The 16,270-nt window shown below is 44.4% G+C and overlaps 1 protein-coding gene across 6 annotated transcripts in view; it reads left to right on the forward strand.

Moving 5' to 3' along the window:
- The window catches only part of C11H2orf92 (chromosome 11 C2orf92 homolog), a 41,590-nt gene extending 26,756 nt beyond the window's left edge, over positions 1-14,834 (forward strand). For all 6 annotated transcript variants that reach the window (XM_024999293.2, XM_024999289.2, XM_024999291.2 and 3 more), the window contains 4 exons: positions 3,911-3,988; positions 10,425-10,538; positions 12,817-12,967; positions 14,413-14,834. In XM_024999293.2, coding sequence (XP_024855061.1) covers positions 3,911-3,988; positions 10,425-10,538; positions 12,817-12,967; positions 14,413-14,545 — 476 coding nt within the window. In that variant the 3' untranslated portion in view covers positions 14,546-14,834. The remainder of the gene's footprint in view (positions 1-3,910; positions 3,989-10,424; positions 10,539-12,816; positions 12,968-14,412) is intronic.
- The last annotated feature ends 1,436 nt before the right edge of the window (positions 14,835-16,270 follow it).

Below are 16,270 nucleotides of genomic sequence, written 5' to 3' on the forward strand. Positions count from 1 at the left end.
TCACATTTATCTTGCTAATCCTTAATGTTGGGTTTCTAGGAGTCTCAAAATTAGAAGAAATATGTAGACTAGAAAACTTCCCTTGGGACTCTAATGTTAAGTTGAATCATTTGAACGTACTGTTTTTACAGGTCAAAAATTGTCAAAGATCTCCGGTTTCATGCGGTTCAATCTAATATCTTGGGAATCCTTCAGGGGTCTCTGCTTAATGGTACAGGTTGTATACCTAGATCCTGGCTTCCTGCAGAGTATAGACGCCTCTGTAAGGATGTTACTTCTCTCCATCCACAATTCTTACACCAAACCAGAGGCAGCTGATTAACATCCCCATTTATATAGACACAAGTGAATGTTCCTTTTTTGTGCAACGGTTTTTCTTGGAATTTCATTCTTACTGTGATTTTAGGTAGAGCAGTGATAGGAGACACAAGAGATGCAGTTTCAATCCCTGGGTGGGGAAGATCCCCTGGAGAAGGGGATGGCAACCCCACTGCACTGTTCTTGCCTGAAGAATACTGTCTCCCATGGACAGAGGAGCCTGACGGGCTACAGTTCATGGGGTCACAAAGAGTCACAAAAACTGCAGTTTTAAAATATGTCCATAAAGTTTTTGATACCCCTCCCTTCAAAAGATGGAGCTTCATCTCCATTCCCTTGCTTGTGGGCTAAACGTAGTGACTTGCCTCTGATGACTGAATATGGCAGAAGTGATGGGCCACTCTTGAGATTAGGCCATGGAAGACATTGGGGTTTCCGCCTGGCTGTGTCTGGGATTGACTGGGGGTAAGTTGGCTGTCATGTTGTAAGGACACTCCAGCAGTTCTAAGGGGTCCCCTGTGATGGGGAGCTGAGTCCTCTTGCCTACAGCTGGTGCAGAGGTGAGACCTTCTGCCAACAGCTGTGTGAGCCATCTTGGAAGCAGAGCCTCCAGTGCTTTTCAGCCTTCAAATAACTACAGTCTGGGCCAACAAGACAGGTATAACTGGTGGCTCTGGTTCAGTGTCTTTCACGAGGTTGCTTGCAGTTGCAATCTCAGTTAAGACCTACCTATTGCTCTCCTTGGGAGAAGGCAATGGCACCCCACTCCAGTACTCTTGCCTGGAGAATCCCATGGACAGAGGGGCCTGGTGGGCTGCAGTCCATGGGGTCCCTAAGAGTCGGACATGACTGAGCGACGGCCCTTTCACTTTTCACTTTCATGCAGTGGAGGAGGAAATGGCAACCCACTCCAGACTTCTTGCCTGGAGAATCCCAGGGATGGGGGAGCCTGGTGGGCTGCCGTCTTTGGGGTCGCACAGAGTCGGACACGACTGAAGCGACTTAGCAGCAGCAGCAGCATTACTCTCCTTCTCAGTGGTCAGCATTGTGCCAGGAATTGGGGATTGGAGGGGGCATTTTTGTCTTCCAAAAGCTCACAGCTAGTAAGAGAATAAGTGTCATTAATAATTCCTGGACAGAAACCTGCTATAATTGAAGGTATTTAAAAAATGTTTTAGGGACTTCTGTGGTGTGAAAGTGCTGCACTCAATATGCCAGCAAATTTGGAAAACTCAGCAGTGGCCACAGGACTGGAAAAGGTCAGTTTTCATTCCAATCCCAAAGAAAGGCAATGCCAAAGAATGTTCAAACTACCACACAACTGCACTCATCTCACATGCTAGTAAAGTAATGCTCAAAATTCTCCAAGCCAGGCTTCAGCAATATGTGAACCGTGAACTTCCTGATGTTCAAACTGGTTTTAGAAAAGGCAGAGGAACCAGAGATCAAATTGCCAACATCCGCTGGATCATGGAAAAAGCAAGAGAGTTCCAGAAAAACATCTATTTCAGCTTTATTGACTATGCCAAAGCCTTTGACTGTGTGGATCACAATAAACTGTGGGAAATTCTGAAAGAGATGGGAATACCAGACCATCTGACCTGCCTCTTGAGAAATCTGTATGCAGGTCAGGAAGCAACAGTTAGAACTGGACATGGAATAACAGACTGGTTCCAAATAGGAAAAGGAGTACGTCAAGGCTGTATATTGTCATCCTGCTTATTTAACTTATATGCAGAGTACATCATGAGAAACGCTGGACTGGAAGAAACACAAGCTGGAATCAAGATTGCTGGGAGAAATATCAATAACCTCAGATACGCAGATGACACCACCCTTATGGCAGAAAGTGAAAAGGAACTAAAAAGCCTCTTGATGAAAGTGAAAGAGGAGAGTGAAAAAGTTGGCTTAAAGCTCAACATTCAGAAAACTAAGATCATGGCTTCTGGTCCCATCTCTTCATGGGAAATAGATGGGGAAACAGTGGAAACAGTGTCAGACTTTCTTTTTTTGGGCTCCAAAATCACCGCAGATGGTGACTGCAGCCATGAAATTAAAAGACGCTTACTCCTTGGAAGGAAAGTTATGACCAACCTAGATAGCATATTCAAAAGCAGAGACATTACTTTGCCAACAAAGGTCTGTCTAGTCAAGGCTATGGTTTTTCCTGTGGTCATGTATGGATGTGAGAGTTGGACTGTGAAGAAGGCTGAGTTCGAAAGAATTGATGCTTTTGAACTGTGGTGTTGGAGAAGACTCTTGAGAGTCCCTTGGACTGCAAGAAGTCCAATCAGTCCATTCTGAAGGAGATCAGCCCTGGGATTTCTTTGGAAGGAATGATGCTAAAGCTGAAACTCTAGTACTTTGGCCACTTCATGCAGAGTTGACTCATTGGAAAAGACTCAGATGCTGGGAGGGATTGGGGGCAGGAGGAGAAGGGGATGACAGAGGATGAGATGGCTGGATGGCATCACTGACTCGATGGACGTGAGTCTGAGTGAACTCTGGGAGTTGGTGAGGGACAGGGAGGCCTGGCGTGCTGCGATTCATGGGGTCGCAAAGAGTCGGACACGACTGAGCGACTGAACTGAACTGAAGTGTGGTGGTCCAACGGTGAAGAATCCTCCTTCCAATGTAGGGGACTCAGGTTCTATCCCTGGTTGGGGCAGGGATCCCTCATGCCCATGGGGCATCTAAGCCTGCTTGCCACAATTAGAGAGAGGCCCTTGTGCCACAGCAGAGACCTAGCACCACACACTCCCTGCCACCTAAACAAGTGTTTTCGGTTGTACTTGCATGGGACTTTGGAAGGTCAAACGAGAAGCAGGTCTGCTTCCTAAGGTGTTTCCAGTAGGGGGGTGTGAAGAAAGAAGGGGTCTGAGGAGCCCCTGCGGACAGTGGAGAAGGTGACACCCCACAAGAAAAGGAGGCTGACTGGACCCCTCTTGAGAGGCCAGGAGCCACTCTGGGCTACTCTGTGGGGACCAGGAAATCCCAGACCACACTGTCCGCATCTCTTCCTTAGCAGACCTTTCAAAAAACCAGAATTAATGGTAAAAAGTAAGACAGCTGGCTAGGAAGAGGGATGAAGAAATTATCCTTTTGAGAAGTGAAGTGTCTTGGAAAGAGTGTGCCCAGGTCTGTGGAGAGTTCACGCCCTTAATGATTAGTAGTAGCTGCACTGAAGTGAGTTTAGTCTTCAATAACAGTGTAGCAATACATTGTTAACACAAGCAAAGGCTCATTTCTATGCGAGAGCCTCCTGAGAGTAAAACAAACGAAACCCAAAGAAATTCTAAAGATGTAAAACTTCAGCTTTTCCGTAAGAACAAAGCCAAAATTTCTTGGTTCTGGGCTCGTTCAAGATGATTTTTACCAGGTCTAGGATGTTACTGATGGACAGCTTGGATCAAGTCTCCACCGTGGAAATGCGGCCCGTGGGGCAGGGGGAGAGGGGGTTGTTCCTTGTACTTGCTCTTGTAATGGATTGCTGCTTTTCTCACAGATAATGGCTTTCTAAAGCTGAAATAGAGCTTGAAAATTGACTGTATTTGGCGAACCTTGGTAATCGTGCTTATTTTTTGTCTCACAGAAAACAATCCAGCAGATGATCAGAATCACAATCCACCACACGTGGAAAACATCTCCCAAACTCTCCGAAGATCGTCAGGTAAATGAGAATTTATGACCATATTGGTGATAAGTGTAGATTGTGGCTCCTGATTCTGCTTTTTGTTTTTGTGTTACAGAGACAAGGAATGTCAAAATTTGTGTTTAAGTGGCAAGTCCATCTTTTTTTTTTTTTAAACAACGCTATGGAAGAGCAAGGCAAACACAACCCCTTAGTAGATTAAATCTATGTTATCCAGAGTTTTCTGTCTGTAGTGGTTAATTTCTCAACTCTGATTGGACAAGCTGGCATTTCCAAAGTCAAGTAATTACCAGTCATATCAATCTGCACATTTTCTCTCTTTTTCTAAGCCAAATTGAATAAAGAACAAGTTTCTTTCTTTCTCCAGAAATAATTTAACCATGTGAGGCTGTTATCACATACTTCCTGGACAGATTCATCTGCAGAGTTAGCTGTAGATTTTCAACCCTGTCTGTTTCTATTAAACCATTCTGTGGTCCCTCTACCAATAAATGAATATTTGGGTGTATTTAATCTTCTGCATTGCCCTTGCAATTCAAGAAACATTCTTTTTAAAATTGAAGTATAATTGACTTAAAATATCATATTAGCTTCAGGTATAAAATATAGTATTCCAATATTTTTATACATTACAAAATGATCACCATAAATTTAGTTATTGGGCTTCCCAGGTGACTCAAGCGGTAAAGAATCTGCCTGCAACGCAGGAGACCCAGGTTGATCCCTAGGTTGAGAAGATACCCCGGAGAAGGGAATGGCTACCGACTCAGGTATTCTTGCCTGGGAATTCCATGGACAGAGGAGCCTAGCAGGTTATAGTCCATGACATCGCAAAGAGCCGGACGTGACTGAGCAACTCACACTTTTCAAGTTTAGTTGCTATCTGGCACCACACGAAGTTGCTACAATATTACTGACTATATTCCCTGTGCAGTGCATTACATCCTCGTGACATGTTTATTTTATAACTGGAAGTTTGTTCCTCTTAATCTCCCTCATCTGTTTCACTCCTCTGTTTGTGTGTGTGTGTTTGTATGTGTGTTTGTGTGTGTGTTTGTATGTGTGTATGTGTGTGTGTGTGTGTGTGTGTATTTGTATTATTTTTTACATTCCACATACAAGTGAGATTGTATAATATTTGTCTTTGTCTGTCTGACTTACTTCACTTAGTATTATAATCTCTAGGTCCATCCATTTGCCACAGATGGCAATATTTCATTCTTTTCTTCATACAAATTTTAGAATTATTTGTCCTAATTCCTTGAAAAACGCCATTGGTATTTTGATAGGAATTACATTGAATCTGTAGATTCCAACTGTTTATTTGAATTCCTCTTTTTTTTTTTCTTGTCTGGTTTCTCTGGCTAGGACTAATACCGTGCTGAATAAAAGTGGACAGAGTAGGCATACTTGTCTTTTTCTGATCTTAGAGGAAATTCTTTCAGCTTTTCACCATTGAGTATGATCTCTTAAGTTCGAATGCATTCTGATAGTCCTGCATTTCCACTCCTGCATCCTCGCCATATTTAACGTTTTTGACGTCAGATTTTACACCTTTTTGTTCTGTGTATCCTTACTTTTTGTGGCCGTAGATGATTTTACTACTTCTGTCTTTTAACCTTCCTACTAGCTTTATAAGTGGTTATTCCACTACCTTACTATATGTTTGCTTTTACCAATGAGATTTTTCCTTTTGTAATTTTCATATTTCCAGTCGTGGTCTTTTTTTTCTTTCCCCGCTTAGAGATGTCCCTCTAAGTTTTCCTGTAAAACTGCTTCAGCGCAGCCTTCGCATGTCTGTAAAACTCTTTATCTCTCTCTCAAATCTGAGTGATATTTGCAGGGTAGACTATTCATGGTTGCAGGTTTTTTCCTTTCACCACTTTGAACGTCGTGCCACTCCCTTCTGGTCTGCAAAGTTTCTGCTGAAATGTCAGCCGATAGCCTAATGGGAGTTTCCTTATACATGACAAATTGCTTTTCCCCTTGCTGCTTTGTGGGTTTCCTCTTTATTTTTTTCTTTTAAAATTCTTTTTATTGGAGTATATTCTTTATCTTTAATTTTTGCCACTTTAGATCTTGGCGCAGACCTCTTTGGATTCATCCTGTTTGAGACTGTGCTTTTTGGACCTGGATGCCTGTTTCCTTTCCCTGATTGGGGAAGTTTCAGCTATTATTTCTCCAAGTGAGTTCCCTGCCCCGTTCTTCACTCTTCTCCTTCTTGTTCTCTGCAGTGTGAATGTTAGTTTTCTTGATGTTGTCCCAGAGGTTTCTTAAACTATCCTCATTTTTTGGAAACATTTTTTAATTTAATATACATATTAATATATTCCAGGCTTCCCTGGTGGCTCAGTGCTTGCAATGCAGGAGACCTGGGTTTGATCCCTGGGTTGGGAAGATCCCCTGGAGAAGGAAATAGCAAACCACTCCAGTATTCTTGCCTGGGAAATCCCATGGACATGGAGTCTGGTTGGCTACAGTCCATAGATTTGCAAAGAGTCGGACATGACTTAGTGTACACAAACACATTAGTATATATTAAGGGCTTCCCTTGTGGCTCAGCTGGTAAAGAATCTGCCTGCAATGTGGGAGACCTGAGTCGATCCCTGGGTTGGGAAGATCCCTTGGAGAAGGATATACACATTAATATATTAGCATATTATATTTAATTTGACACAATATATTAACATGTTATATTTTAAAATTTACTATCCTCATTTTTTGAAATGTTTTTTAGCATATGTATTAATATATTAACATATCCTCATTTTTAAAATATTTTTTATTTAACATACATATTAATATATTAACATATCCTCATTTTTGGAAATATTTTTATTTTATTTTACTTTATTTTTAAAAATTAATTAATTAATTTTAATTGGAGGCTAATTACTTTACAATATTGTGGTGGTTTTTGCCATACATTGACATGAATCAGCCACGGGTGTACATGTGTCCCCCCGTCCTGAACCCCACTCCCACCTCCATCCCCATCCCACCCCTCTGGGTTGTCCCAGTGCACTGGCTTTGAGTGCCCTGCTTCATGCATCGAACTTGGACTGATGATCTGTCTCACATATGGTAATATATGTGTTTCAATGCTATTCTCTCAAATCACCCCACCCTTGCCTTCTCCCACAGAGTCCAAAAGCCTGTTCTTTACATCTGTGTCTTTTTTGCTGTCTCACATATAGGGTCATTGTTACCATCTTTCTAAATTCCATATATATGCATTAATATACTGAATTGGTGTTTTTCTTTCTGACTTACTTCACTCTGGGTAATAGGCTCCAGTTTCATCCAGCTCATTAGAACTGACTCAAATGTGTTCTTTTTAATAGCTGAGTAATATTCCATTGTGTATATGTACCACAGCTTTCTTATCCATTCATCTGCTGATGGACATCTAGGTTGCTTCCATGTCCTGGCTATTATAACAGTGCTGCAGTGAATATTGGGGTACATGTGTCTCTTTCAATTCTGGTTTCCTGGGTGCGTATGCCCAGCAGTGGGATTGCTGGTTCGTATGGCAGTTTTATTTCCAGTGTTTAAGGAATCTCCACACTGTTCTCCATGGTGGCTGTACTAGTTTTCATTCCCACCAACAGTGTAAGAGGGTTCCCTTTTCTCTGCACCCTCTCCAGCATTTATTCCTTGTAGACTTTTGGATCGCAGCCATTCTGACTGGCGTGAGATGGTACCTCATTGTGGTTTTGATTTGCATTTCTCTGATAATGAGCGATGTTGAGCATCTTTTCATGTGTTTGTTAGCCATTTGTATGTCTTCTTTGGAGATATGTCTGTTTAGTTCTTAGGCCCATTTTTTGATTGGGTCGTTTATTTTTCTGGTATTGAGTTGTATGAGCTGCTTGTATATTTTTGAGATTAATTCTTTGTCAGTTGCTTCATTTGCTGTTATTTTCTCCCATTCTGAAGGCTGTCTTTTCACCTTGACTAGAGTTTCCTTCATTGTGCAAAAGCTTTTTAAGTTTAATTAGGTCCCATGTGTTTATTTTTGCTTTTATTTCCATTACTCTGGGAGGTGGGTCATAGAGGATCTTGCTGTGATTTATGTCAGAGAGTGTTCTGCCTATATATTCCTCTAGGAGTTTTATAGTTTCTGGTCTTACATTTATATCTTTAATCCATTTTGAGTTTATTTTTGTGTATGGTGTTAGAAAGTGTTCTAGTTTCATTCTTTTATAGGCAGTTGACCAGTTTTCCCAGCACCACTTGTTAAAGAGATTGTCTTTTCTCCATTAACATTAATATATTAACATATTATATTCAGTTTAACATAACATATGAACATTATTTAATATAACATATGAACATATTATATTTTTTAATTTGCTATCCTCATTTGTTAAAATTCTTTTTCCTTTCTATGCTCAGCTTGGGTGATTTCCACCCCTCCATCTTCCAGTTTGTGGACCCGTTCCTCTGTATCACCTAATGTACTGTTGGTTCCCTCTAGTGTATTTTTTATTTCAGTTATTATTCTTCAAGTCTGTTTGTTTCTTCTTTATATTTGCTGACTCTTTGTTAAACTTCTCACTGTTCATCATTCTCCTAAGTTCACTGAGCATCTTTATGATCCTACCATGACCTTTTTTATCTGCTAGGTTGCTTCTCTATACTTTGCTTAGGTCTTTGGGGGTTTTGTTTTATTCCTTTGTTTGAAATATCTTCATATGTCTCCACATTTTACATAATTGTGTTTATTTCTAAGTGTTAAGTAAATCAGTCATGTTTCCTTTTCTTAGAGAAGTGGCCTTATGTATGAGATTTCCTAGGGGGCCCACAGCCCACTTCCCTATGGTCTCCCAAGCTATGTGCTCTAGCAGTGCCTGCTCTGTGGGCTTGATGGGCTCTTTTGTTGTGACAGGGCTGGCTACTGTGGGTGCTGGTAGATGAGGTTGGCCCTTGACTTAGTTGGCTGCCAGGCCCTGCCGGGCCCTCTGGTGTTGCAGCACTGGGTCCTGGGGTGGCTGGCTGCAGAGCCCAGGAGTTTTGGGACTGGTGCCAGTCCAATGGTGGGCAGGCAAGCCCCCAGCACTGATAGACTAGAGGGAGGACTCAAAGACTCCACGATGGTGCTTGCCAGTCCCAGAGTCCTTGTGGAAGAGCAAGTCCCCCAAAATGGCTATGCCAGCGTCCGTGTTCTCAGGGGGGTCCCTATTGCGTCCTCCCTCTCTGGGAGCCTCTCTGAGATCAGCAAGGGGCTCTGACCAGAGTCCTTTCAAATTATTGCCTCTGTGCTGGGACTGAGATTTTGGGTGTATTCTATAAGAGCAGAGTCTCTGTTGGTTTTTGTTTATTTGTTTTGTTTGTTTTTTAATATTTATTCATTTGGCCGCACCAGGTCTTAGTTGTGGCAGGCGAGCTCTTAATTGTGGCATGTGGAATCCAGCCCCCGACCAGGGATCCACCTTGCCTTCCCTGCACTGGGAGCGTGGAGTCTTAGCCACTGGGCCGCCAGGGAAGTCCGTGGTTTTCTACAACTGTTTATCTCTTCTGTTTGCAAACCCTGCTGGTCTTCAAAGCCAGGAAGCTCATCTTCCTGGTGCAGGAGCCCTGGGCTAGGGAGGCCAAAGTGGGGTTTGAACCCCTGCTCCTTGGGGAGAATATCCACGGTTGTGATTATCCTCCTGTTTGCAGATCACCTTGCCTGCGGAGTAGGTCCTGATTATACCCTGTTTCACCATGGTTCCTTCTTTACATCTCCAGTTGTGGGAAATCTTTTCTACTGGTCTTCAGGTCATTCTCATAGATGGTCGTTCTGTAAATAGTTGTAATTTTGTCATGCTCGTGAGAAGAGATGAGCTCAGGGTCTTCCTATTCTACCATCTTGGCCACATACCTCAAGAAACATTTTTTAAATAGTACTTTGTGGTTATGAATTGTTTTCACGAACATCATACTATCAGGGAGATAGGTCTTATTATCTCTTGTTTTATACCAGTCGACCCTGGGGTCAGAGAGGCTCGGCAGCTAGTCGAAAGGCTCCTGCTAGGTCCTGTAGGTGTGGTCCCTGACCAGTAGCACCAGCATCACTTGGGGTGCCACACCCCAAACTTACTGAATCAGAAACTCTAGGGTGGTGCCCAGCAGTCTCTGTTCTAACAGGCCTCCTGGTGATTCTGATGCACACCCCAGAGTGAGAACCACGGCCTGGGTCTATCCAGGAATGTGTTAGATTAAAAAAATAAACAACGCACGCTCTGGAGCCTGTGTGCCTCAGTTAGAGAAAGCCCACATGCAGCAACTAAAACCAAGTGCAACCAAAAATGAATAAATTTAAAAATCCCAAAACACTGATGTACATTTTGACCTTTCTCCTGACTCCTCACTTTGACTCTGGAGGCATTTACTTTCATCATGAAAACAGAACTAGTCAGAGGCTGCTGGTTGTTTTCAGATGAACATGTTTTGTGTTTGTGTTTTGCAGATCACATTGCAGAGGAGCAGAGGGATCAAGAATCCTCTCTATTCAACAGGGATGTGAGTGATACGCAGTCAACGACCATCAATAAGGGGACACTTCAAGAAGCAGTCAGTCCAGGTATTAATAATAATCTGCACAGCATGAGCTAAAAAAGATGCCTCAGTATGGATGTCTTCAGAAGGCATCTGTTTGCCTTTCATGGTATTTTAATGGAACAGACTAAATGTCAGCACACCTTTAATTTACTCACAAAAGCATACAGACAGCAGTTAAAATTATGAATTGAATTAACTCCAGGAAATTAAAAAAAAAATCTGTCTTTTGGCCATGCCACGAGTCATTCGAGACCTTAGTTCCTTGACCAGGGATTGAATCAGTGCCCCCTGCAGTGGAAGCACAGAGTTTTAATCACTAGACTGGTACGGAAGTCCCTAACTCCAAGAATTTGCCCCTACCCTTTCAAAAAGATGGTCTTCCATGGTGGCTCAGATGGCGAAGAATTCTGCAATGCAGGAGACCTGGGTTCCATCCCTGGTTTGGGAAGGTCCCTTGGAGAAGGGAATGGCAACTCATTCCAGTATTCTTGCCTTGAGAATCCCATGGACAGAGGAGCTGGTGTTCTATAGTCCGTGGGGTCGCATGAGTCGGTCATGACTGAGTGAGCAACATTTTCACTTTCACTTTCAAAAAGATGCTACTCTGATGTTGTTTCTACACAGCTAGGGTCACTCATAACATAGGCATCATGTTCACAGTCCTTGACATTACTGAGCACTGATGCTTTCTAACAAGCAGGAGGGATTACATGCCAAAGGTTAACCTAGTCCTTGATCTTCACCTTGGATAGCCTGAGCTGGGTCCATTCAGAATGGATAGAAACTTACCCATCATGGCAGTGTGCTGGTACCAAGCCCAGGATACTCCCTTCACATAGCCACCCACTATCAAAATCATAGCTGGTTGTCACTTCCTAACTCTCAGGGATTAAATGCTGAATCATTCCAGCAGAGCCCTTAGAGCTGCTTGCTGCTGCTGCCTTTTGACATACAGCTGATGAAGGTAGGGAGTTGGCGGTGCCCCAGTTGACTCCCTGTATCCCAAGAAGGCCCTTGGCCAGCATCCTCCTGCCTGCATCACTAAGCTCCCCTCAGCAGCTCTCCACATCTGACTCCTATCACTCTACCTCTGTGCCCCATTTCCCTGGTTCCTGTGTCTGTTTTGGGTCACGTTACAAATGGGGTAACCGAAGCTCTGAGTCCCCAGTGTCAGCTGGGACACCTTCCTTTGAGCTCTAGCTAAGATTGCCTTGTAGACCCCAGCCCACATGCAGGGACATTCCAAATCTACCCTCAAGCTTTCTGCAAGTCCTCAAGAGTCGAAAGAGCTTGGCATCATGCTTGCCTTATGTCATGAAATTCCCGCAAACCCACACACACACAAGGCAGATAGTGTGCATGGCAGAATTTCCTGAAGCTGGGAGTGGCAGGCAGCAGAGAAGAGACTGTATCTTTGCCCTGTGAAAGCCTCGGACTAAAGACTTGACTCTGTTTTTCTTTTTTTGTTGATTGAGGTATAGTTGATTTACAATGTTGTACCAGTTTCTGGTGTACAGCAAAGTGATTCAGGATATAAACATATATATATATATATATATATATATATATATATACACACACGCACACACACGCACGCACACACATGCACACATATTCTTTTTCAGATTCTTTTTCACTACGGTTTGCTATAGGACATTGAATATAGTTCCCTGTGCTACACAGTAGGGCCTTGTTGTTTATGTAGTTCATATATAATAGTGTATACCTGCTAATCCCAAACTCCTGATTTATCCCTGCCCCGCCTTGGTAACCATAAAAGTTTGTTTTCTACTTCAGTCTGTTTCTGTTTTGTAAATCAGTCCACTTGTATCATTGTTTGTAGATCCCACATGTGAGTGGTAGCATGTGGTATTTGTCTTTCTCCGTCTGACTTATTTCACTCACTGTGATCACCTCTAGGTCCAGTCATGCTGCTGGGACCAGCATTATTTCACTCCTTTTCTATGGTTTGGGCTGTCTTTCTTAAAAGCCATCGCAGCAGGACTTTGACCTCCTATGGTGGTCCTACCTCCTCCCTCCGTCTTCACTCTCACCTTTTTCTCTTCCTCACCTCCTCCAAACCGGCCGCTTGGCTCCTCGATAACTCAGCATCTCACCTTCACCCCCAAAGAGGTCATGAATGTCTTTCCCTAAACATAGCCCATTTCTTCCCCAAGAGGACTCCTGGAGCCAGCAGCTGAGGTTTTCATCTGGGCCCCAAGCAGAACCAACAGGCTGTGCTCTGGGTGTGTATGGGACGGCCGCTGTCTGCTGACTCGGCTCTGTGTCTTCTCACATAGATATTCCGAGCAGGGGCATGCCGTGCTCACAGCTTCTGCAGTTCCTCCAGAAGAACATCATCATCGCTGCCGTCTCAGTGGTGGGAATCGTCACGGCCACGGGGCTGCTGCTGCTGGCACTGGTCATGTACATCAGGAAGAAACAGTCACTGTGAGTGGCTCTCAGGGCCCGCCTTCCTCCCAGGAGCCCACAGGTGTTTGTGCCGGCGTCGGCCCGGAGTGTCCTCTGACCCCGGATCCGGAGGAGGGCGGGGCCTCCGAGCCTGGCTGTGTGTCCGCACTGGTTGGCGTGCGTCCTGGACACCCTGCCTTTGGTTCCGATGCACAGCTGGGTTTGGGGTTTCCTGGTCTGGGCCGTCCTGGCCTCTGAAGGCCACCACAGATCAGGCCACACCGATTCTTATACTGAGGGCCACTGAAAGAGGAGACGGGACAGCCTCTGGCAGAAAGGTCAGAAAACAGGAACGTGGGGGTAGAAAGGAATGGAAAGGCCCAGCTCCGGGATTGTGGGGAGGGAGGCTCCGGAGAAGATGAGAAGACGGCTGACGTTCAGCTAGCTCACGCTCCTGCAGCAGCGCTGGTTGTTAGAATATTGAAATATGCCGCTGCTGGTTGGTAAATAGCCCCTTCCCAGGGACCTCCCCAGACTTCCCAGTTCCCCATGAGCCAGCAAAGGAAGGATTAATGTCTGGCACATCAGGGAACCCTCCAGGACTGTGTTCCAACTGTGGCTGTCTTGACTAGTCAGTTTCCTCCTGTGCTACCTGTTAAATCCCTGGTTATCCCCCTGATGGGAGAGCTCAAGCACAGTGGCTCTGACCAGAAGCAGGCGTGACAAAGGGTTTACAACCTTATGCATTTGCAGTAACGGTACCTCGAAATTATCTGCCTCAGTCTGCATCCCTTGGGACACACACGGGGAAGATCAGCTCCCTAGGGCCGCTCAGGTCCTGCCCACCACTGTGTTGGATACTGAGCCTGTCCACAGGGAAAAGGGGGCCATGGTGTGTGGTGACCCCACCCGCCCCCATCACTGCAGTATTTACATTTCCCTACAACAATGGCATCGCTTTCCCTAAAAGTGTCCTTTAAAATGCCAAGGCTCCCAGGACCAATAACCCTTTCAGGCCAACCACCACCACCTCACACCCAGCAGTGGGTCCCTTGAAGTGAAAGAGGAGCCCTGAATATGGCAAATGTTAAGAGAGAAGATTTAAAGAGCTCCTGGGAATAACTTGACCCGTTTCATGGTTCTGACCGGGGCCTGTCCATCAGATTCGCCATTTCCCTCCTGGGTCTTTCAGAAGTATCAAAAGAAGTAGTGAAGGCTGCGGCTCCATTCCAAAGACAAGAAGCAAAGCTGTGAAGAGCCTGGGTTGGTTATGAGAAAGTTGAGGGTCGGGGGGGGGACATTTCCAGAGGCTCCATAATTCCCAGAGGCAAAATGAATTTCACATGTGACACACCTTCCTGACGGGTAGTACTCAGACTCCTCCCCGCTCAGAAATGTCAGCCTCTGTTGCCTCCCAGGGAATAGACCTTAGGAATTGCTACATATTTAGTTGTGGAGTACAGCTTCTGTGTGTTTTCTTTTAGACGTTCTCCGGCAGACATCACATACAATATTTTTATAATGAATGGAAAGACTTGGTGGCAGAAGTCTCAAGACAAGAAGACCAAAAAGCATGCAGGAAAACAGAAACGGTTGAAGTTAAATGCCGGTATCTAAGCCAGGTGGTGAGCCCAGCCACCAGCACCTAAAGCTGTGACGTGAGGTGCTTCTCCATCCAGACGCGTGGAAAGGCATTTGGATTTCTGGCTGTGAGGTGCACCCTAAAAAATGTACCTTTTCCTCTCAATTTTGAATGGACCAAGAAAACAGTTTTGACCACAGATTGCTCATATGGTAACAGCATTAATGGCTAATACAGGAGGCTTAGCATGTTTCCCCAGAGACTAACCTGACAAAATAATGGATTGATTTATTTATTAAAACATTGGTTCGTTTTTTTCAGCCATTCATTGAACAGATATGAATTGAACAACTAATATCCAGGTGGTATTAAAATACACGAGGCAGTCAGAAGTATTTGAATCAGGCATGGCTATCACAGGTTTCTGAAGACAAGCAAACAGCCAGCTGAAGCTCTCTGGTAGTCAATTTATGCCTCTGTGTCTCCACTGCTAAAGGGGCCAAGGGTCTGAGGCTTGGGGTCCAGAGAAGAAAGGAGGGAAGAGGAAACTTATGTTGGTCTTTCAAGAGCAAGAGAGTGGCCATTATAGCTCAGGCTATTCTTGCCCCTACATTGGAAGGCAGGGGCCGAAGAGAAGGATGCTACCTTCCTGTCTCCTGGAAGGGGGTTCCTGAGGCTGGAGGAGGTTGCCCTGCAGCTTCGTGTGTGACCACAGGGGTCCCTCAGGTGCTGTCCATGCCTTCCCATGTCACTTGAAGGGGATGCACACCTTACGTCTGGGAATGTGAAAGGGGCGATGGAGGAGCCCAGCCAAAAGCACACTCTTGGGGTTGGGTCTTAGTCATTCTGGGAAGGACAAGGACAGGAACGAGATCTGAGGTCAGAGGTTCAAGAAAAGGCTGTGGCCTAAGCAAAGTTCCCAATCAAGGGATGAGGGGACCTGGCCCAAGACATCTATGAGGAGCATGTTATTTGTAGACATTTTAATGACGGCCGTTCTGACCGGTATGAAGTGGTAGCTTGTTATAGTTTTGATTTGCAGTTCTCGAATTAGCCATGTTGAGCATCTTTTCGTGTGCCTGTTGAAAGTGAAAGTGTTAGTCACTCAGTCATGTCCCACTCTTTTCGACCCCATGGACTATAGCCTGCTAGGCTCCTCTGTCCATGGAGTTTTCCAGGCAAGAATACTGGAATGGGTTGCCACTGCCTGTTGGCCACATGTGTTTCTTTTTTTGCAGAAATGTCTACTTAGATCTTCTGCCCAATTTTCAATTCAGTTGTTTGGTTTTTTGTTGCTGAGTTATATGAGCTGCTTATATATTTTGGAAATTAAGGCTTTATCAGTCACATTGCTTGCAAATATTTTCTCCCATTCTGTAGGTTGTCTTTTCATTTTATTTATGGTTTCCTTTGCTGTGCAGAAGCTTTTAAATTTAATTAGGTTCCATTTGTTTATTTTTGTTTTTATATCTATTGTCTTGAGAGACCTAAGAAAACATCGGTACAATTTATGTCAGAGAATGTTTTGCCTATGATCTCTTCTAGGAGTTTTATAATGTCATATCTTATATTTTGGGATTCCCAGGTGACGCTAGTGGTAAAGAATCCTCCTGCCAATGCAGGAGATGTAAGGGACATGGGTTCAATCCTTAGCAGGATCCCCTGGAGGAGGGCATGGCAACTCACTCCAGTATTTTTGCCTGGAGAATCCCATGGACAGAGGAGCCTGGTGGGTTGCAAAGAGTTGGACACAACTGAAG

This window comes from Bos taurus, chromosome 11, assembly GCF_002263795.3.
Source record: "Bos taurus isolate L1 Dominette 01449 registration number 42190680 breed Hereford chromosome 11, ARS-UCD2.0, whole genome shotgun sequence".
Lineage (NCBI taxonomy): Eukaryota > Metazoa > Chordata > Mammalia > Artiodactyla > Bovidae > Bos > Bos taurus.